The 22,944-nt window shown below is 31.7% G+C and overlaps 3 protein-coding genes and 1 non-coding gene across 4 annotated transcripts; all 4 read right to left on the bottom strand.

Moving 5' to 3' along the window:
• Window positions 1–194: 194 nt before the first annotated feature.
• On the bottom strand, window positions 195–2,698 carry LOC123206140 (stress response protein NST1-like). The gene has a single exon (XM_044623270.1). The coding sequence runs from the start codon at window positions 2,540–2,542 to the stop codon at window positions 434–436; it is 2,109 nt and encodes a 702-aa protein (XP_044479205.1). The 5' UTR covers window positions 2,543–2,698; the 3' UTR covers window positions 195–433.
• Window positions 2,699–12,997: 10,299 nt separating this feature from the next.
• On the bottom strand, window positions 12,998–16,244 carry LOC123206150 (reticulon-4-interacting protein 1, mitochondrial-like). The gene is given in 5 exon segments (XM_044623283.1): window positions 12,998–13,151; window positions 13,723–13,796; window positions 14,008–14,093; window positions 14,096–14,234; window positions 16,034–16,244. Coding segments are annotated over 5 exon segments (627 nt in total). The 5' UTR covers window positions 16,208–16,244.
• Window positions 15,032–15,130, bottom strand: LOC123206180. Its single transcript, XR_006499953.1, has one exon. It is a non-coding gene; the product is annotated as a small nucleolar RNA snoR109 (small nucleolar RNA).
• A 926-nt stretch (window positions 16,245–17,170) lies between the features above and the next one.
• Window positions 17,171–21,886, bottom strand: LOC123206159 (protein SAWADEE HOMEODOMAIN HOMOLOG 2-like). The gene is made up of 9 exons (XM_044623287.1): window positions 21,611–21,886; window positions 19,570–19,655; window positions 19,435–19,480; window positions 19,101–19,357; window positions 18,871–18,922; window positions 18,149–18,292; window positions 17,937–18,056; window positions 17,459–17,811; window positions 17,171–17,381 (listed from the first exon to the last, which is right to left on the bottom strand). Exons 1-9 carry the CDS (start codon window positions 21,662–21,664, stop codon window positions 17,378–17,380), a joined length of 1,116 nt encoding a protein of 371 aa, XP_044479222.1. The 5' UTR covers window positions 21,665–21,886; the 3' UTR covers window positions 17,171–17,377.
• Between the last annotated feature and the right edge of the window lie 1,058 nt (window positions 21,887–22,944).

A 22,944-nucleotide genomic window follows, 5' to 3' on the forward strand; every position in this document is an offset into this window, starting at 1 on the left:
CAGGCTCAATAATTATAAAAATATCTTTGATAACATTTGCTACCCACTAAGAGTGAATTTAAGTAAATTAAAGTTAAGATAACATGTTATCATATAATTAAATGATTTTGAATTAAAGATAAAATAACATTCAATCATATAATAATACATTATTTGTATACTTAAATTATATAAAAAAATATGTACGCGTAACATTATTCAACTCCAAATTAGAACCCCTTTAATAATTCGATGTATCAACCCTAACCTTTCTATTCTTCCCAAATTATATTATCAAATTTCTAATAATTTCTCACAAAACTTGAAATAAAATCTAAAATTAAAGAGTAAAAGAAGAGATCAAAAGATTTACAAACAACCAAGCCCTAACAATTACCCATTACGATACAAACTTACCCGTAATTTTTGACACTTTTTCATTTATTAACCCGGCTTAAAACCCGATTCCACCCGCACCGACTCCGACTGCGCCTGGCACATGCGGCTCGAGCTCTCTATTCTTCCAAAAGCAATTCTCAGGAGCAAACTTAGCCGACGACCTCAACGGCTCCGACTTGCAGCGTGTAAGAACAAACGGCTCGTAAGGCTGCTTGGCTTCCCCCAGCTTCTTCTCTATCTGAGAATTTATTGACGCCGCACCGTGGATCGGGGGCAAGGGAGGAGCCGCCGGGAAAGAGCAGGAAGACCTGGGCGGCTGCATTAACGGTTGGTTGTTGTGATGCAGCTGTGGAGGTTTAGAGTCGATGCTGATTCTTCTCTTGGTCTCATCACAGCCGTCGGTTTTGTTGACTTTCTGAATCGGCGGTTTTCTTTCCCATCTGATGAAGTCCGTATCGCAGACCCAAGTCTCCTTGGATACCTCCATGGATAGCTTCGGTTCACACATCATCAACAGCAAACAATCTGGCAACAAATTCTGTTGCGGCTTTTGACCTTCTTTCTCCTTTGACTCTTGACCCGCTTCTGGTCTTTGGGTCATTTTCGGGTCTTCGGGTTCCACTGTTTCTTCTGGCAGGATCTTCTCTAATGGCTCTTTCTCTTCCAACTCTTCACCTACTTCGTGTTCTTGTTGTGTGTGCTGTGACGCCACAGAGGAACAAGAAAGACGGGATCTTGATTCTTCAATGGCATCAAAAACTTCCTCTTTTACTTCATCTTCTAGAGCTGGTTCGGCTTCATATTCTTCAAGAACACAATCATTTTCTTTTTCTTCATTCTCTGGATCTGAAATTTCAACACTTTGCTCATCTTCTTCGGATATTACTGGCTGGTTGGATACTTGTTTCTCTTCTTCTTGTTCTTGCCACTGTAAATCTCCTTCAACTTGACAAATTTCTCGGCTCTGTTGTTCCTTTTCTTCTGTATCCAAAACCAAGTCAGCTTCTTTCACTATTTTTGCATCCGGGATTTGATTTTGTATCATTTGATCCTCTTCAATAACTTCCTTTCTTTGCAACGTTGCTTCTTCCTCCACTTTTATTCTAGAATTTTTATCATCATCTTGGCGACTCTCTTTGACGCCTTCATTTTCTTCATCTTCAGCTTCATCTTGAGGTGGGCACTCCCAAAACCGATTAGCGAGAGCCGCCACTTTAATAGGATCTGATCTACACCTCATCAACAACAAAGCATTCTTTGGCGGTACAGTCTCCAAGATCTCATTTTTATCCTCAAACTTCTCGTCTTCTATCACAATATCTTCAAACACATGCCTTCTTCGACTTCTCCGCGGCGTATCATGCTCTTCGTCTTCTTCATCATCTTCCTGATGCCTATGATGATGATGATGATGATCTTCTTCTTCCTCTCCAACCACCAACTCTATCTTCTCCGCCACAAGCCACCGAGCAAATACCGCCCCACAAGAGCTAGTACTCCCAACTACATTATCACTTCTCTGTCTCTCAACCTTCTCTCTCGCCAAGCATGAAGATCTGCACGGTAAAAAGCAGTTAAATTCAGCCCCAAATGTCCTCAACGCCTCGCATATCGTCGTAGGCAAATGAACCCATTTTTGGTTCCTATGAGGCAAGCATTCTTGCTGGTGAAAAGCGTGGGAGTGGCTCATTTCTCCATGATCACAACCAAGATCTTGAAAATGACCTCCATCAATATTAACAGAAGCCGTTTGGTCTGGTTTTCTAAAACTGACTTCTCTCAAACTCTTGGATCTAGCTCTTATTTTCTTGCCTTGTTTCTTGGTTTTGACTCTCACCTGACCGATGCAAGTGACTTTCGGAGACGAAGGTTCAGCGTTCTCAAAAGAACAGCCACGCTTCTTGCCATTGGAAGCGGGGAACATGGGTGAAGCTTGACCGCCTTTGATACTCGCACTGTTTCTCAATCTCCGACTGAGAGATGTAGACAGGGAGATTTGTGAAGAATCTCTAGCGCGACCAGGACTCAAGATTGATTTAGAAGTGATTTTCATGGAGGAAGAAGAGGAAAGGTGTGAATTAAAACAAATGAAGAGCTCACTTGTTGTAGCTGTAGGTGCTGCAGTTGTTGTACTAGAGATGTTGTTGCGGTGCTGGGAGTCCATTATTTCTAGGATATTTTGATTTTATCAAAGAGAGGGTTTGGCCATGAATAGAGAGACAGAGTAGGGAGAGTTTGCGTTGTTGAACTACAGAGAAGGGATCGATGAAGAAAGAGAGGGAGAGGACAGAAATGGAGTTTGTCTTACGCAAATTGTAAGTGACTGAGGACAGTGTGCTTCTTGTTTCATCGGAGTCATATCCGTTTTATACATGGAGACTTGTTGGCGTCTCAATTTTTGGGGTTTTGATTTTTATTACCCTTTTCAAACCCAACCTTCTTTTTTAAGTTCTCTTTATCATGGGTGTCAATATCTTATTATATATAATATGTATTTTATAATATAATATAATATAAATTTAAAATATTATATATTATAAAATATATTATAATTAATATAATACAATAAGTATATCATATGATATAATATAATATATATTATCGATATAATATAATACATATTATCGATATAAATAGATATATTTTTTAGAGAAAATAATGTTGTAATAGAGATGTATGTGAAAATTTTTAAATTTTCAAAAATATTTGTGATATTTTTCAAAATAATGATGTATTAATTATATTTTATTATTTATTTCTAAAAAATTATATCATATAATATGATACGATATTCAATATTCAATATATAAAATTAAGTTTTTGATACATGATTCAACTATCATGACCTTGATTACACTGAGTATATTAAATTTCAAATTCAATAATCAATTTCACAATCACTAATCCAAGTAAAAAGGGTATCTTACTCTCCATGAAACTTTTTTTTTTCCCTTATAAATCTATTTAATTTCTTTACCTTTTCAGTTAAAAGGTATATTTCCAAGTTGTTATTGATGCTTAATTTCTTTGTTTTGAGTTGAAAAATTGTATTGGGAAGGGATGAATGAGTTAGTTTAGGGATTCAAAGAGAGGTTTATGGATTTTTATTGTTAAGATTTATGATAAATGACAAAATTAACAAGACCAAGATGCCTTTTTATAAGGAAGAAACGTATTAACACATTTTATAATTACATGTATTGTCACAAATTGAGTCTTAAATAGAGTTAGTAAAGGGGCGCATTAGATCGAATACTTTAATCTCGGATTTTGTTTCGATAAATTTAGTTTCCATTTTTGTAGGGCAAACCTTTTTCCATTGTTATCTCGTTCCCAACATAGAAATGACGGAGAATTTTCATCCTCTTCTTAAGAAGAAATTTTTCCTCCCCTTTCCTCTTTTCATCTCTATTAGAAAAATAATAAAATATTTATCATATGTTAAAATATCTATTTAATAATTTAAAAATTTTAAGGATAATTTAATATGTAAAAGTTTAGAAAATATATATGGTAGGGGACGAACTAGCAATAAGGCAAGTCAAAGATATATTTATTTCTGCCTTTGACTTATTTTCGATTGTAAAAATTTTAGTTATTCTCTCTTTGTTCGAAAAAAAGGGGGTTGAAGATTCAATCTTTAGGACTAAATTTTCATCTTTAGTAGGCCAAAAGACTTATTCCCACCCAAGGTTTATTACAAACCTAACTGGTGTCTGCTAAGTTTTACAAAGTCAAACTTCCACCCGTTGATAGTTACAATTAATGGAAAATGTTAGTTTCATGAGTAAAATAATAATTTAATCAGTAATATATTAAAAATAACAAAACATTATCTATTTTTTTTCCTAGGTTTAAAAAACTAACAATTTTCTTTTAGGATTAAACTTTAAAAAACTTATTTTTCTTTGTTAGGTTTTCATTTTTCAGTGAATTTTCTCTTACCCTTTCTCCTTCCAATAACCTTCTTTCCCTTTCCTTCTTCTTTGGAGTCTTCGTGTCTATGGCAAAAATAATTAAATAATAATTTTATCTTTAAAACTAACTTTTTCTATTAATTTTATCTGTTTATAATTAAACATTTAGATTTTTAATATTTGATAGGTACTAATTTATGCTTGCAACAATCTTTGGGTGGGAATATGTCTTTTGGCCTCTCTAGTACTAATAGAAAATCCAAGGTTCTTTAAGTCTTCACATGACATGTGGACCAAACCAGTTACAAGTATTGCCAAAGAGGAGTTGGGCTTGAAGAGGGAAAGAGGATTGGTTGTAGTAGAGCTCAGTCACACATGACATGATACTTTATTTAGTTACTAGTCAATATTCTTGACTTTGATAAGAGCACTCTAAAGTCAAAGAAAAGCAATAGAAGAAAGAAATGAAGGGAATTTTCATCCTACATTTTCTGGCTTTGCTTGCCTTCTCTACTAGGATATGGGCTCCAATTATCATTTCAATAATTTTATTCGCCCTTCTTTAAAATATACATTAATTTTAACTTTTTTTTGCCAAATGACTTATTCCACCCAAAAGTTATTCTTTTTCCAAGTTTTCATCTTTTTAATTTTGAAAAACTCTTTTTATCTACTTTTGAACTATTAAAATTAACCAAATTCGTTAGTTATAAAATTTTATATTTTTTTTCTTTAAATTTTAAAAACTAATGATTTTTCCCATAAGCTAATTTTTTTTTAATAACATTTATCCCATAAGGTTTATTTTTCAATTTTTGACATTATCATCGGTGATCCGTCTCTCTCGATGTTTCCTTTCCTTTGACGATCTCTCTCTCATCATCTCTCTCTTAGACCAATCATTTAAGTTGAAAAGACGAAAAACTTCATCTTGAAAAATAAACCCATTGAACCGTATCTTTCCAACCCATGTGTCCATTCTATCATGTCTTTCTAACTCATTACACAATTTACATTTGTTCATTCCAACATGACATTTCAATTATTGTATATATGCCCACCAAGACCATAACTTATACACATATACAATTTAATATGATAAAATAAAACAATTAATATAATACATTGAATCAATTCATATACTAGTCTATACTCATCAATTTCTCCTTTAGTATCAAGTTCTTTAAACGCTCTTTTCACTCTTTTATTCGAACTCTTTTCATCTTTTTCTTCTCATATGAATCTCATTCAAATTGAATTATTTTTTTAGAGTCAAACCATTCATATTAAACAAGTAAAAATTCAGAATTTACTAACCGATCCCACAATCATTAAATCAGATAATTCAAAAGTTTTATTTTCAATTAGTGTTAATAGATCTTAAACTCAAACTCTCTTATAATTCTAACTAGAAATTCCACACTTCAACTAATAAAGTTACCCTTCAAAGGCTTTTCCTTGCCATACTTATTGGTTCATATTCAGGTGAATGGATGGATTAGCTCATCATCATTCCTCCCATGATTGAAACATAATCCTAACCGTCTTTTACTTGTGTCTTCATGGTTTAAACAACCTTTGATTTAGGTTTATTGATAAAGTTAAAAACATATAATTTACAATTTTAATGAAATAATTCAACATAATATATCATGAAAATGAAAGGGCCAAAGGAGTTATTTTCTCCTCAAGTTTACTATTTTCCTAAGTTTTCACTCATTATTTTATTTAAATTTAAATATTTATATATAAACTATTAAAATTAATTAAATTAATTAGTTTTATGAGTAAAATTATTATTTAATCAGTTATATTAAACAAAATAAAACTTTATCTTATCTTTTTCTCTAAACCCTGAAAACTAACAATTTTCTCTTATACTAAAATTTTATAAAATTATATTTTTCTCTTCTAGAGTTTTAATTTTTCAATGAGTTTTTTCAGTAAACAACCATCTTCTTTGACGCTCTTCTGACAAAATCTTTCTCTCTCTAATGTCGTTTTTTTTTTTTCGATCATCTCCTAATATTTACTCATTGTCGTTTAGATGAATGATTTGTTTATATAAATTATTTTTATTTAAATGATCCATCATTGTTTAAACAAAAAAAAACTTGAAAAAAAGAATAAACCTGATGGGAATAAATCCTTTGGCCAAATGAAAAGGACGAACACGTTGAGGGTCGAAGAGGAACGTGGCGAGGTCATGAAACAAAAGGCTCTCCTCCTTGGCAATATCAAAGTCAATCACCATCAGTGTGGGCTGGGTTAGGCCGTGCCGTGACGTTTTCTTTATGGCAATAGTTTATACGTTCAATAATGATACAATACAAGGTCACCGTTTTTTGGTGAGTGGTCTTCTCGAAATTAAATGTGAAAACGATGGCCTTTTTTCGAAAGCGAAATCACGCGCGGAAGGATCCAAAGGTGCACGTGACCGCAGTCCCGGGGCAAGGGATAGATAGCTTTCTCATCGAATGATGAATTTCGCACGCTCCTTTGTGTTGCGTGCTTTACACTCTCTATCCAATGATGGCATTGGCTTCCCAAAAAGAAAAAAAAAGTTAATTTAAAAATAATAAATAAATATTAGCTAATGGAAATATGAAATTATATTGGATTTTTTTAATCTTGTAAAACCACGATTAAATAATAAAAAAATAAAATTCTGTATTTTATCTTAATTATAATATAATCCTAATCTGATTAATTGGTTGATTATTCAATACTTACTTAAAATATATTATTTCTTCTTACTTAAGCTTTATATTTAAATTGCAACATATAGATTATTTAATACACATCATAAAAGGGCCGAAGGACATATTTTCTATCCAAAGATCTTTTGTTAAGTTCTCACATTTTATTTTTTCAAAAACTCGTATACTTACTCATAAATTATTAAAATTAATCAAATTATTGTTATTTAGAAACAAAAATGGTTAGTCTTCGTCAGAGATGAAGACAAATCATCTTTATTCTTTGACGATTTCTTCATTGACGGCGTTGAGAAGACTCTTCGTCAATAGTGTCAAAAGAAGAGACATATTAAAAAGGAAGAGATGTCGTCTGAAGATCACCAAAGAAGTCAACCACTGTTAGAAAAAATGGAAACCTTAAGAAAAAAATGTTACTTTTTAAAACTTGGTTTAAGGAAAAATTATCAGTTTTTAAAAGTTAGAAAGAAAAAAGAGATAAAATTTTATTTTTTTAAATATTACTAGTTAAATGATGATTTTATTCTTAAAACTAGCAAACTTAACAGTTGATAGATGGGTATATAGATTTTTGAAAGATAAAAAAGTGAAAACTTAAGAAAAGAGTTAACTTTGGGTGAAAATAAGTCCTTAGGCCCCATAAAAATTATAAAATTTCATAAATCAATTGAAATAATGTGGCGTATGGTGGTTCCAATAGCCCAAGTGCTAGATTTTCTTGTCGAATTATGTTGGGTTAGGCTTGTCTCCATAGAAAAAGGTCATTGCCACAATTTGAAACCCATGTATATCATAAATGACCAATAATATAATATGGGTTCTTTATCGGCCGAAAGACTTATTTCTAGCCAAGGTTTTTTGTATTCCTAAATTAATATCTATTAACTATTAAAAATACAAAAATCTATCTATGGACTAATAAAATTAATAGATCCAATGTCGGTGATGACGTCAGAAAAAGAAAAAAGAAAAGAAATAAACCTTAGGAGGGAAATATAATTTTTCAAAGTTTAATTATAAGAAAAAAATTGTTAGTTTTTAAAATTAGAGGGAAAATGAATAATATTTTATTATTTTTAATATATTACTAATAAAATGATTATTTTACCTTTGGAACTTGATTGACTCTATTAATTTTAACAACTTATGAATAAATATTTAAATTTTTGATAATTAATAGAAACTAATTTGAAAATACAGGAAACCTTGGGTGGGATTAAGTCCTTTAGGCTGGTATTTATATTATAATGTATCTTGTATGTATATTTTACAATTTATACATTTTAAATTAATTATCACAAAAACTTGTATAATTTATGTACACATTGCAAACAAATAATTATTTCCAAAAAACATTATCCTAATTTTGACTTATATACTTCATATAAATAGTATTATTTGCATAAATAATAAGTATACATTAATATATAAGTAATGATATAATATGTGATTAATTATTATTTTATTTTTAATTTAAAATCATATGATAATATGTCATTATTTATACATAGAGATGTGCATAATTCAATTCAAATAGTAAAACCAAAGTAAACCACTTAAAAATTATAATTCAGTTTTATTTGGTTTGTAAAACGGTTAGGTTTGGGTTAAAAATTTTTTCGGAAATTTTTTTAATTTGGGTTGCAGTTTGAATGATTTTCAAACTGAACCAAACTGTAAACCATATTTTGTTAAAATACATATATATATATAATTATATTTGATATAATTTTTGAATAAACAATTAGATGTATAATTTATTTTTTTCATAATTATTTTATCATTTTCTTCAGATGTATATTGGTGTATATATATTTCATATATTGATATTATAATCTAGAAAACCATAATTCAATTAATGTTATTAAATAATATATATTTTTAAGTGAATAATTTTAATCGACAAACTGTAATCCAAATCAAACTAAATTATATATTTTTAGTTGGGTTTGGTTTTGTTTGAAATTTGTTTAAACCGTTTTTCAATTGGTTTGAAAAAGTTCTCAAACCAGATCGTGCATATCTCTATTTGTACACAAACTTGAATTTATTATTTTTATACAAACTTATATTTATTATTTGTATATATAATTTTATTGAATTCATTTCATGAATATTATTTTTGTTAGAAAAATATAAAGATTTTATTTATTTTAATTGATTATTAGGGCTTTTTTTATTTATAATAAAGAATCATATCTAAATTGAATTATTTCTTTAGAATTGAACCAACTATATACTAAACAAGTAAAAATATAAACCTAATGATCAATTCCACAATAGAACCTGGGTATGTCAAGTGTAGCTTGAACATGCAAAATATAACGGTCAACCGTGAATACGCACGCCTGAAGTGAGATGAAGTGTAAAATATTAGATATAATAATTTTAATCCAAATTTAGGGTTTTCGACCCTAACGAAGAGAAAATTCCTCAATAGAAATAGAGATGAAGACGAAAAATATTCTTAAAATTTGGGACAATAATACATATGTCTTGTCTCTACCTCGCCCTCTTCTTCACCCTTGCGCTCACTTTTGTCTTCATCCTCACCATTTTATATTAATATATTTGTTTAAAAGACTAACATTTTCTTATAATTTTAAATTATTAATGTTTTTTAATTTTATTTATATTTTTATTATGTATATTAAAACAGTTAATATATGATATTTATAATAATTAAAATAATAATTTTGGTTTTTTTACAAGGGTTAGAATGAAAAAAAGATAAATATGAGATTTTTCTTCGGAACAAAAAATGGATAAAGAATCATTATTATTTATTTCCATAACGGAGATGGGCGGAGATGGGGAGGAAGTCGGGGACTGACATCCCTCCCCGGCTATCCGGTCTGAGTTGCCATCCCAAGTTCCCAATGAAATATTGAAGGAACCGAATGCCTCGTTGGCAGAGACCTGTGCCATGCACTACCAACATTACTATTTTCCCATACATCGCAGAGAGTTTAAAAAACATTAAACAAACTCTGATACTCTGTACACAAGCTCACCACAAGTAACCTATTCCCCAATAGAAACTCGCCACGTCATCCAATCATATTACTGTAAAGGCTGTGATTAGGGGTGCACAGTACGTGCTCACCATGATGTCCATTTAGCTTTAAATTAATGTAGCCAAGCTGCCAAAAAGGTTCACACAAAGAAGAAATGATGAAGAAAGGGAAAAATAAATAAATTAATAATAATAAATGGGTCATGGTAAGTCGAAAGGGAGGGATTTGAATTTTGACCAGACAATTTGATTTTGATTTGAGGCAGAAGGAGACAAATTAATTAATAATAAAAGCTGCTTAATTATGCTTTAAACAATGAGATTAAGGAATATTTTGGCATTCTAATTGGGGCACAAAGCCAACTGTAATGTCACAAAGCATAAGTGGGTTTTGAGGCTTTTCATTGAACCTTAATAATTCGACATCATATGCTAAAATAATAATATGTTATCGCTTAATTATTACTGAGCAAGCAATAATTAATTGAAGGCCAACGGACTTATTCCCATCGAAGGTAAAGATTATTGCCAAACTTTTATACCTTAAGTTTTAAAAATTCAATTACTCACCTATCAACCGTTAGAGTTAATAAAATTTATTAAATTTAAAAGTAAAAATATCATTTAACTAATAATGATAAACATGAAGATAAATACAAAATGTGTGAATCAACCATCGAAAACGAAAGAACTGACAAACCATTCATCTTCTTTGTTTTTGATAGACAATTTGTTTGATTAGGGCCAAGAGAGAGATTGGGCATAGGTTGTCGACCAAACATGGAAAAGGTGGCTAAAAAACGGGAGAAAGAAAAAGTAAACCTTAGGAAGGAGAAAAATGTAACTTTTTAAACTTTTGGATGAGGGGAATTATTAGTATTTTAAACTAAAAAGGAAAAATGAAATAAAATTTTATTTTTTTAATATTATTGGTTAAATAACATACCTACTTTAAATTTAACGAATTTTATTAACTTTAATAGCTGGCAGACGATAGATATTTGAATTTTCAAAATTTAACAGATAGAAGCTAGGGAATGTACTAAACCTTGGGTGGGGGAAAATTGTTAAATTTTTAAATTAAGGGGAGGGAGAAAATGTGATTTTTTTTTAGTTTTTTAAATATTTTTATCTAAATGACAATTTTAACTTTAACTCTACCGGTGAATTTTAACATATGAATGAATATTTGAGTTTTTGAAAATTAAATAATTTGTCTTTTCACTTAACCTTGAGTGGAAAATAGTCTTTTGATGTAAATTAAAAAGCATAATGTAAAGGCCAAATGACTATTTCCCCACTAGGGTTGGATGAAATCACAAATTTTCATCCTTTATAATTCAAAAACCAAATTTTCATTCATATGCCGCTTTATTAATGAATTTTATTTTATTTTTTATAAATAACTATTTTATCATTTTATTAAAATTATAAAATTATCATTATTACTCAATATAAATATCAACTTACTAATATATATTTACTAGGTAAAATTTTGTTACTTGGATTTATACCAAAACCCTAACAACACCTTAAAATGTTTCGTTTTATTCAAATTTTTTTTGAAGTGAACTATTATTTTTTAAACTACCAATGAGTATATTGAAATTTTAAATTTAAAAAACACTTCAAACTTTTCTTAAATTTTCAAACCTCCATAACAAATTTTATTAATACCTTTAATATTTTTAAAATTAAATTCACCCCAAGTCAAGGATGATAACATGCAAGGTAGATGATAAATCCCCTAATCTTTGTCCTTATCCTTGTAAAGAAAACATTTTCTTATCCTTGATATGAGGATAACAAGGAATTCTCATCCCTTCCTATGGGAAAATTTTCTCTTCTTCTCCCCATCATTGTGGGAAAAATTCCTTATTTTTTCTCCTTTCCCTACCCATCCTCGCTAGAAAATTAATAGAATATTTATCAAGTGTTAGAGTATGTTTATAATAATTTAAAATTTCTAAGGGTTTAAAGGATATGTAAGGGAAGAGACGGGTCAGAGATATATATTCCCGTCTCTAATTAGAGAGATTTTAGTTGTCTCTGTCTCTATCAGGGAATTCTCTCCTTGTTTGGGGAGGGGCAGACCAAAAACCGGTTAGGAGGGTTGAATTATCATCCCTACACCAAACATACATCATTTTGTAAAAATAAATAAATAAATAAATTTTATGTAAAATAATTTTTTTATCTTTTTACTAGAAGAAATTCACTAACAAAAACAGATGACGCGTGAGAATCTGGCTTTTTGAAGGGTGGAAAATTGTCATTGTAACAAACCTTGGGTGGAAAATAGACTGTTGGCCTAACGTAAATCAAAACCATTCAAATTCCTAATATTTGCTAGGTAGGAAATCAGTATCATCTTCTCCCAGAATGCATGTGACATAACTTATAAGATGAAAATGAGTGAAGGGCATTGCTTGGACCACTAGTTAAGTTTCTGAAATACTACAGCCTCTTGGAATTTAAATAGGCTTGTCAAATAGCCATTTTGGGCTGGGCTATTTTGGCCCATTTGGTCTTAGTCATTGGACTAAAATCAATAAGAGTATATGTACAGACAATGAACACAAATTTGTATATAAATAATGACATATTATTATGTAATTGAGTGGTTTTGAATTAGAGATAAAACAACATCTAATCATATAATAATAGATTATCATTAGTATACAAATTTATGTTCATTGTTTGTGTACATAATGCTACTTTTGAAATTAATTCATCAGGCTTACAAAGCAAAAGCACACAAACAACAATTAACTGTTTTCTATTTGCATCTAACTTATGATTCATTCCAATTGTTCAACTACACATAAAAAGATTTATTCTAAAAGCATTTTGTATAATGTAAATAAGTTCTCAACCAAAGATCTATCCCGTCACAACTACCTCATCACCACTTGAGATTAACCTAAGGCTACCTCTCAAACATTTAGAGTTTCCTAACCTGATTTCTATCATTTACCACTCGCAAAATTCTCTTTCCTATACAAGCTGTTAGTAGAGCTGATGCTTCCACAAGTAGTAGCAACAAGGCACCCTGCAGCTACTGAAAGTTGAATTGCAGAAAAACCTACGGCTCCTCCACTGCCTATAACTAACAACCTTTGCCTGGGGAGAAAAGAAAAGGATTCAATAACAAGAAATATATGAAATAAAGAAAAAAAATATAAAGAATATACCTTAAGCGTATAGGAACCTTAAAAATGGGGTATTTTTATATTAAAAAACTAACAGCCTTGATATCCAACACATAGATGAAATGAAACAATCCATTCATATATCCATGATAATAAAGACTTGTATGAAGTGTGCACCATACAACAATTAGATAGATCCTGAAAAGTTGCTAACTTGTTTTATCATAAACAGCCCTGAAAAGTTTATGAATGACCACTAAGGGTTTGAGATATTTCACAATGAAAAAGGGCATAGATTGGAAGAGAACCATTAATCACAAAAGGACCAAAAACACAAGGGAAAGGAAAAAGGGATTTATAAAATAATTGATAAGCCAAACAAATTTCAGTTGACATGCCGACAAAAGTTAGAACTTAAACTTCCCAACACAGAGAAAACTATAACTTTTTATTCTACTTCATTATAGTACTTAGATATTAACAAAACAAAAGGAAAGAATTTATCAGAGAAAAAAAAATGTGTCTCAGCAAAATCAGCATACCCCTCTGTTATCCTAGCAGTGCCTCTTAAAGCACGCCATGCGGTCAACGCAGCAAAAGGAATTGCACTTGCTTCCTATAGGAGCATGAAACTATTTAAACTCATGTTTTGTAGTCAAAAGGAATTTAACAGGAAGGCGTAAGTAAAATTGTGAATCACTCAACTAACCAGAAGAAAAAATAGGATTTAGGGTGAATAAAGCCAATACTAATTTATGAAAAATTAAAACCACATGTAATATGTTTTCAGTTATATATTACAAAAGAAAAGAGAAAGAAATTCTCACTACATGGGTAATTGATACAGGTTTTAGAGTGAGTTCATCCTCTGAAAGAACTGCATAGTCGGCATAAGTACCTCTTACAGCAGTTGATGCAATGCACCAAAAACTTCTTGTCCTAAACTTAGAGACCGTACCGAGGATCCAGTTGCTGCTACTTCACCACTAACATCACGACCCAAAATGAGTGGTAGAAGAGGTTTGAATAGGGAACGACCATAGCCTGACAGCATCTAAAAGCGCAAATCTCAGAACATTCAATATATTATGATTCCAGTACTTCACTATATGTGTCTAGCATAGATAATCTTTATCTTTTTATTAATTCCAAGGGTGTCCTAGATTTGCCACTGAATTATTCTGAAACTTAAAAGTGATGGCTATTTCTGATAATGTTCTTGTGATATTCATCCAAAAAATTGAACTCAGTATATGCTTTCTCAATGGTAATTACATAATAGATTTTGAACTCACTGCAAGCCAGAAAACACCTTCTTCACTAAGTTAAAATGGCCAAGTTTAGAACACACAGCAAATATGGTCATGGAACAAGCACATGTACAAGTGAAGAAGACAAAGATAAGCACTTCAGTTATATTTATAAAAAGCACATAAAACCTTTGGTTGATAGCGTACTATTACGTTATTTTGTCGACAAGAGAACACTTAAAAATTCACTGGTTGAATAATGAAAATATTCAAATGAAAAAAGAAAAAGAAAAAACCCTCATAAGCCTGAACAACCTGTGAAGAATAAAGCTAATATATGTAATTGCAGTTTATAGTTATCTTGAAAGCAACACCAATACCGGCAAGCTTCAAATCAAAGCAGCTTTCCCAGAAAGTGACTTTTTTCTTCAGGTTCAAGTTAATGGTAGATCTTTTAAAGCGGACTAAATCCTATGACCATCTCTCTCTCCCTTTCTCATTCATAAATGAAGCCCTTCCAAGCTTCTATCTTGTACTGGGAATAAAGATACAAATGATAAAATTGATATTCAAAGAAGAATATAAAAAACAAGAAAATAGAGAATTTGCGAATTTAGATAAGCAAATTTATTGGCGGGATTTGAGTAAATCTCTCACAACAACTGGGCAGTAAACTTTAAAGTTGATCTAGCAACAGCTGCTCAGGCAATTCAAGATAATGGGTACTAATTAATTTTCACACCTTCCCTTGGTACATGCAGCCTCACACAAAAATACCAAAACACCATTTTGTGCAGAATATACACTGAGGTCAAGAATCACAGCGATTCAATTACCAGATGATATAGTTTAATCAACATTAAAAATTTCTTTCAAATGAGATACAACCTCTTTTGCATTAAGTTTGTCGTAGTCAGCAGAAGTGCAATTTGAGATTAAAAAAACACTTGATAGTTTGATATAGGTAATACACTTAGGGGCGTTAATAATCTACTTTTTATTATTTACCTTACCTATAAAAGATTATAATAATCTTATTACTAAGGTACCCTTACTTTTTATCATAATTAAATCTTTTTTCATATTATATCAAGATTATTTAAATAAAATAATATTTTAATATATTTTATTATTTTCAATGAAATTTAATAATTATTTATAAATATAATAATAATTTATATTCAGTAATATTATAGCTAACATTTATTTATGATAATTTATATGCAATATTTTATTATCCAGACCAAACACACATTTAAGTTACTATTTTATAATCAATTCATATGTACTTTCCAGAAAAGTGTAGGCATTTTTTGAAAAATGAATAACTTAAAAGAACTCAAAATTGCTTCATATGAAAACACTTCCATACACAACAGTATCAATAGCAGCGAAAACTTTTCATTTTTATAGCAGTACTGAGACTCTACCAAAACAAAATCAGCTATTTCATTCTATCGAACTCAATTGTTCTCTTGACCAAAAATAAATAGAAATATTTAAAAATTTAAATTCATCCATAAAAAGAACCAAATTCTATTCCATTACCAACATTTCCTCAGTAACCAAACAGGCGCTGAACTTAAAAACTCAAATAACTCACTTTCGTATCGAGTGGATTGATAGAGACAGCTCTGGTTCTAACAAGAACCTCATTAGGCTTGAGATCGGGAACCTCCACATCTGGCCGGAGATCCAGGACGTCTGGCCCACCGAACCGCGGCAGCACCACCGCCCTGCAGCGCGTCACCATGGAACGAACATTCTGAAACGACATAACCGAATTATTTATATAAACAGTCCTGTGAGCTTTCAAGACTTGCACTCTTGTACTTGTTCGTGTAGAAATTTGGAAGAAACTTTGTAAGCAATGAATGAGGAGTGAAATATTTACTCAGAGATGAGGACGTGCTAGTTTCTTGCCCGCCCGCGGAGCAGAGCAGGTGGTTTGCCACGTGGCGCAATGATACAAATTCTAACGGTCTAATTTTTTTTTCTGCTTTTAAGATTGATTGCGAAATTATTCATTTTGTCCTAAAATAACAGACAAATAACATTGTTTTGTTGAAATGACAAATTTAACCATCAACTTCAATGTCCGATATCAACAAATAAAGGACAAATTTGGAATAGGAAAGGTAAACCCGTATAAAATATTTGACAAGTACTAATTAAGCGCTTGAAAAGAAGATGCCTAGAGGTGTCAAATATATCATACCGACCTGTAACGGGGTCCGTCTCAGTTCGTTAGGAAAAAAATAGTCATACCTCAAACCATGAGATAAAACCGTTTCAACACAATCTAATGATATAAGACTAATTTTTTTTTTTGTTTGAATAGACCAACTCATCCGGTACGACTTGCTATTATAGCAAATCAAAAATTTTTTAAAATTAATTTGACATAATTAAAAAATAAAAAAATTGATTTTATAAATGGATCTATTAAAAACTTATAAAAACACACTTCAAAGGCCTCAAACCGTGCCCCAAGCCTTGAGTTTTTGTTAAATCAACCCAGCACAAAAGCCCGCCAAGTAGTCGGCTTTGGCATAGCCCAGGAAGCCATGCCGAGATTGACCCGGCATGGCTTATACATTCCTAACACTCAACAGGATCACACAAGTATGGATTCGCTATTTAATTATGGTACTGCTCCAGTATAAGATTTCTGGTCATCTGAAATATGAAACTTGCAACAACATTTCATGATGGCCATCAGAGAAAAAAAGAAAAGCAATACAAAAAAAAAAATACATTTCATGAATCATAATGTAAGTTCAGCAATCCAGGTTGCAACTCTTACATTCCAAATTGCAGAAATTACAAGGCCAAATACTGTCCTTCAAAACCGGCAAACCCCAGAATCACAAATATCCATTTGTCATGTGTTGAGAGAAATGAATGGTATAAGTTGAACAAAAGGCTAACCTAACCAGAATCTTACTCATCTGAAAATGAAAATCCTGTGTAATCACTAAAAAGAAGAAATCACAGAACTGTCGAATAAACCTACATGGAATCTTACATTTTTCCACCAGGGCCACCAGGAGCAGCAGTTGTAATGGCGGCACTAACAGCACTAGATGGAAAAGCAGGGTTGCTGACATTAATACTGCTGCTACCTCCAGTGCTTTTGGGTTCCATTGTTGTACTTTGGATGGCCACAGATACTGGGGTAGCCACCGGGGCTATATTTGCCTCGCCCTGCTTCTGTACAATTTCAGCAGATGAACTTACAACTCTAGGAGCACTGGCTGTGGAAAGATTTACACAACTTTTCTGCTGGTCGGCAGAGCCTGAGTCATTCATAGCGTGAAGTTGCTGCAACCTATAATCAGTTTCAGGCCGACGGCAAACTTTTCTGAGAGGCACAATTTCCTGGGAATGAAATTCAAAGAAAAAAAAAAACCCCAAACTGTTATATTTTCATGTCACAGGCAAAATATTATATACTGTCTAAACATACAAGGGAAAAGAGCAAAAGAGAGAGAAAGAACTTATACCTCAGACTGATCGTGATCATAGCGCACCAAAAACCTACAGCGGCAGCCTCTTACATCATGCCTTCGTCGTTGTGCATCAAGTACATGGGCGTCAAAGTAAAGAGCCTGATCTTTTCCTTCCTGAAAATCATTAGACCATTTGCTAAAAAAGTTAACAAGCAGACCCCAATATATGTAACTTCTCTCAGAGGATGCACAAGCAAATTTCCAACCTGAAAACAGAGTATGAGATCTCCAGGGAGAACAGCAACACATTCAGATGCTTCACATGGGAGAGAACGTTGTCTGACATGCTTTTTTATGTTAACCCATTCATCCTCCTCTGGTCCAAAACCAGCAAACCTAACCTGTACCTCCTGAAATGACCAGTAATATTTTGACATAACATCAGAAGAATTAGATAGGCAGAATGCTATATCTGCAGTTTGAAACTGCTTTTATTACCATGTCATGGAAAGAAGTTAGAAAAAGTCCACCACTTTCCAAATTTTTACAAAATTCAGAGCAGTGTATGGGGCATGACTTAAGTCAGAAAAGGTTTTCTAACTCAAGATTTCATGTTCATACCAATTTTATTTTTGGAAATCTCAGTGATAATTATTTGATGGTTCATTCTATACCTTAATAACAGCAGAAAAGAACCAAGAAATATATGCATCCTTATCTAGAGTCTACCAATCTTTCTCACATAAAAAGAGATCTATAATTGAGATGATAGATTTTGGGACAATTTCAAGTCTTGCAAACTACAATCACATAACAAAATTTTATTTAAAAAAAATTATCATAACAATAAAATTACAAAAAGAAAAAGCATCTAATCAACATTTCAACAACAAAACAGAGAATGTGAACAGATAAAATGGACATATAAGAAAAAAAAAATAGTGAAAGTAAGAATCTATGAAAAACAGGTACAAGGTCAAAAATTTACCGGTTCAATTGACTCTAACTTTCTATGGGCTAGAAAGGCTGCAACATCGTACCTGAATACAGAAGCAAGTAATTAGACAGATTACAGAAGACACGTTCCTTCAAAAGTTTGATAACTACCAAATTGGATGAGAGAATACACAAAACACAACTAACACCATTCCCACCCAGAATGGCAGGATAGATTATTTTTTCTTTTCTTTCGACAAGCGTCAGTCAGGATATACTTACCATGCACCATCCCTTGCAGATTTAGCTTCAAATTCCATAGAAGTATTTTCTGATGCAACTCTCCCTGCATTAGAAACTGGCACAGAAGCAGGCATCGAAGCAGGCACTAAAGCAGGAATTGGAGCAGCTACAGGTTGAGGAACATTCCTTAATGGAGTAGGATCCTCATGTGGCACAGGTGTTGCATTTAACTTTCCGGGAGCTTTACCTGTTTTTGCCCTTACTGCATACCGCCTATTTTGGAACCAATTCCAAACCTATAATAAACCGCCCACATTAATAATTGATTCTAGATTGTTCCTTGCTGTTCATAACTGCAATAAAATAATCTTACCTGCTTCATTTGCACTATGATCTTTCCCTTCCTTTCTGGGGACTCACTACAGTATAAATTTAACAATGTCAATTCCAATCGAATAGAGAGAACAACTCAACAATATGTTACGCTCTAGACAGAAATAAGGTACACCTGAACTTCTCTGAAAGAGCTACAAGAATTTCACGAGATGGCATTGTATTGTGGTGTTCTTGCAAAATACCTTCCATCTCCATGACCTATATAAAGAGACAATTATACAGCTTATTATTGAGAGAAATAGGCTTATTAAAAGCCTTAAAGGAAACAAAATTAGTTTCTATTTATGTCTCAAAAGATAGTTCTCAAATTGATAAATGTTCAAATAATAAAATCTCAGATGAAATATGGAACATATACATTCTGCAACTTAAACAAAGAAAACTTTCCTTATCATGAATTTGCATTGCATACTAGCAACCACAGGTGATCCGTTGATGAGCACAATAAATTTGTTGTTTGGGAAGAAAGACATATCTAAATAAACTTCTAAAGATTCTGACTTAAATAATGAATAAATTAGTAATTATACGTAAATGAAATAGAAACCATGGAAGGTTCTCAAAGCATGGAGGAAATCCACATGATTCATCGATCCACAATTAAGGCATATGCAACAAACGTAGTTGTCAAAGACGCACCTAGGTGAGGTTTTACTGAAGGCAATGTGGCCATTGCCTTGAGTATGTCAAGGCAACCGGTGGTCCAAAGGCGATCACCTTTAATGCTTTTTTGATGCTTTGGAGAAGCTTTAGGCATTATAAAATGCACTTTATCAGCACAAAAGACTTCGGTGATGTCTAAATCAATTTTGAGGGTTATCGGCGAGTTTCAAGGTCGTCATAGAGGTCAACAAGGATTTCTAAGGTTGCCAAAGAGGTCATCGGTCAGTTTTAAGGTCATTAGAGAGGTTGGAGAGATTTAAGGTTTTCGAAAAATCACCGACGATTTTTGAGGTTGTTGGCGAGATGGTGACCAAATAATAATATTTAATTTATAATTGTTTCCTTTATTAAAATTTTACACTTGCCACATTAAATGCAACCACCTACCAACTTTTTATTTACCAATTTTTCTTCTTTTTCACTTAACCCTCTCCTCCATTTTCTTATTCACTCATTGTCCCTTTTAAATTTTTTTATCACCTTCAGTCCAAAGTAGGCAGCTTCGCCTTGCTTTTTTCACCTAGGCAATAGGATCCCTCATCACCTTTAAGCACTTTTTGCTTATAACAACCATGCAACAAAGGATGAAGTCATGGACAAAAAAGAATTAAGCCATTAATGTCAAGAATCTCAATAATCATCTAAAGTTAAGAAGACAAAGGAACTAAAAGTTAAACCGAACCAATCAAAACGATTCAGTTTATTAACAAATAGGATCCCTGCTAGACCTTACATGCACTATACAACAAAAAAGAAAACAACAATGGCGCTAAATCTTTGTTTAAAAATTTGTTCCTAACAAAGGCTTTCCCAAGTCAGTACCTATCTTTGGAAAAACTACAATCATCAAATAAGTGTTTCTAGCTTCATTTTACAATTTATGTTCAAAAGGAAAAAAAAAAAAAACAACGAAGGTGTATTCTCATTTTCATCTACAACTTTTACTACATGACTTTAGAACAGGGATATAAAGCACAATAAACTTTTTAAACCAAGAAATCAAAATTAAACAACAAAAAAGGCCAGCATTAAACACTGATCACAAATCAAGATTCCCCAAGTAAGAACTAATCCATTGAAGCATCATCTAAGCTATTTTAAACAACATAAACCCTTTACACAAACAACTTACTTGAAATATAATTTTCAATATAAACCACACAAAACAAAATCGAAATCCAGAAAATCACTCAAACAAAACCCAAAATCTCACTAGAACGGCTAATACTTTCAACAATAAATCATAAATTCACATTTCCTCTCTTTTTTCACAAGACAAAACAAATAGACATTCATACATCACATATACCCAAAAAAAAATTTGAATTAAATTAAAACCCAGAAACAGAAACGGATAAAACATAATATATAAGCGACCCCAGATTACATTACAAACTCTAAATTTAAATTTCAAAGCAATTCCACACATTCAACGGATTGAAATACAAACAAAAATATATGGAGGAAAAATTTGAAGAAGAAGAAAATACCTCAGTCTGAGTGAAGCGGAAGGCGGGGCCTCCATTGCTGGGGGGTCGACCCATGTATGAAGATGAAAAATGAAGGAGAAGCAGAATGTCAAAGTAAATAGAAACGTAAACAAGTTTGAGTTATTAGTGAAGGGAGTTTAATATGTTAAAGAAAGCCAAGTGGGTGGGTTTGTGTTTGTGGGGTTTTCATATTTGTCTTTGAAAAGGCGAATCAGACAGACTCAGACTCAGACTCAACTCAACCGTCTCTCTTTTTCTCAGGTGATACGAAAAAAGGACGCTCTCACCATATTTATATGCCTTCCAGGATTTATTGTTTCCCGATTTATCTTTTGTTATATTGTAATATTACATTTACCTCTTTAATTATTTTATTTCGAGAATTTATAACTTTATAACCAAATAACGTATTATATTATATATTAAAATTTTAATTTTTTATATTATATATTAATAACATATTATTTAATATAATTTTTAAAAAATAAAAAGATATAATTAACATATTATTATATTAAAAAAATCAAAAAAATCTATAAAATTTTAAAAATTTTTTTTATATATATTTTTTAAAAATATATATCGATTCATATTAATAATATATATTATATCATAAAATACATATAGTATGATATATTATTATATTATATTAATTCGATATATTTTATAATATATATTTAAAATATTTAAAAAAAAATATTGATAAGATATTATTATTAATTAACAATTTCAATTTTATAATAATTATAATTCCAATACCATTACCATCAGATACAAATGCAACAAAAGAACGGAGGAGAATTATCTTACGAATTTTTTGCTTCGCTGTAACAGTGTCTCCATACGATCTCTTCTTTCGTCTATTGGTTGATGACAACTTTTCTGCGATTCACTACATCGACGGAGCTGATTTAGCTGGCCGGAAAAGTAGCTTCCAGAACTTTAATAAAAAACTTTGGCAAAGGTAAGAAACTAGGATGCCGTTGCAGCATGGTAAACAGTTGGAGCTTCTTTCTTCTTTTGTTTCCTTTTGGGCCTGCGTTTCATCTGCTTCTGTTTTAGCCTTATTTAATCCTATGCGATCTTCTCCCGGTGTTTTCTGGCTTTCAAATAAAGCATCATCGCAATACAAGCTCCCAAGGAGTACAAGAGGATATTCTAAATTAAATTTTTTATTTACATGTAATGATGGTGAGGTGAGACCGATTATTGGACTAAGAATTTTATTGACCGGTGTGATTGATTTCATCTTAGAAGATCAGTTTGGATTAAGTGAGATTCCTCGCCACAAGAAAAAAAAAAAAATCATCGCAGCAAGAGCATCTCCTACCTGA

Source organism: Mangifera indica, unplaced genomic scaffold (genome assembly GCF_011075055.1).
Source record: "Mangifera indica cultivar Alphonso unplaced genomic scaffold, CATAS_Mindica_2.1 Un_0026, whole genome shotgun sequence".
Taxonomy (NCBI): Eukaryota; Viridiplantae; Streptophyta; class Magnoliopsida; order Sapindales; family Anacardiaceae; genus Mangifera; species Mangifera indica.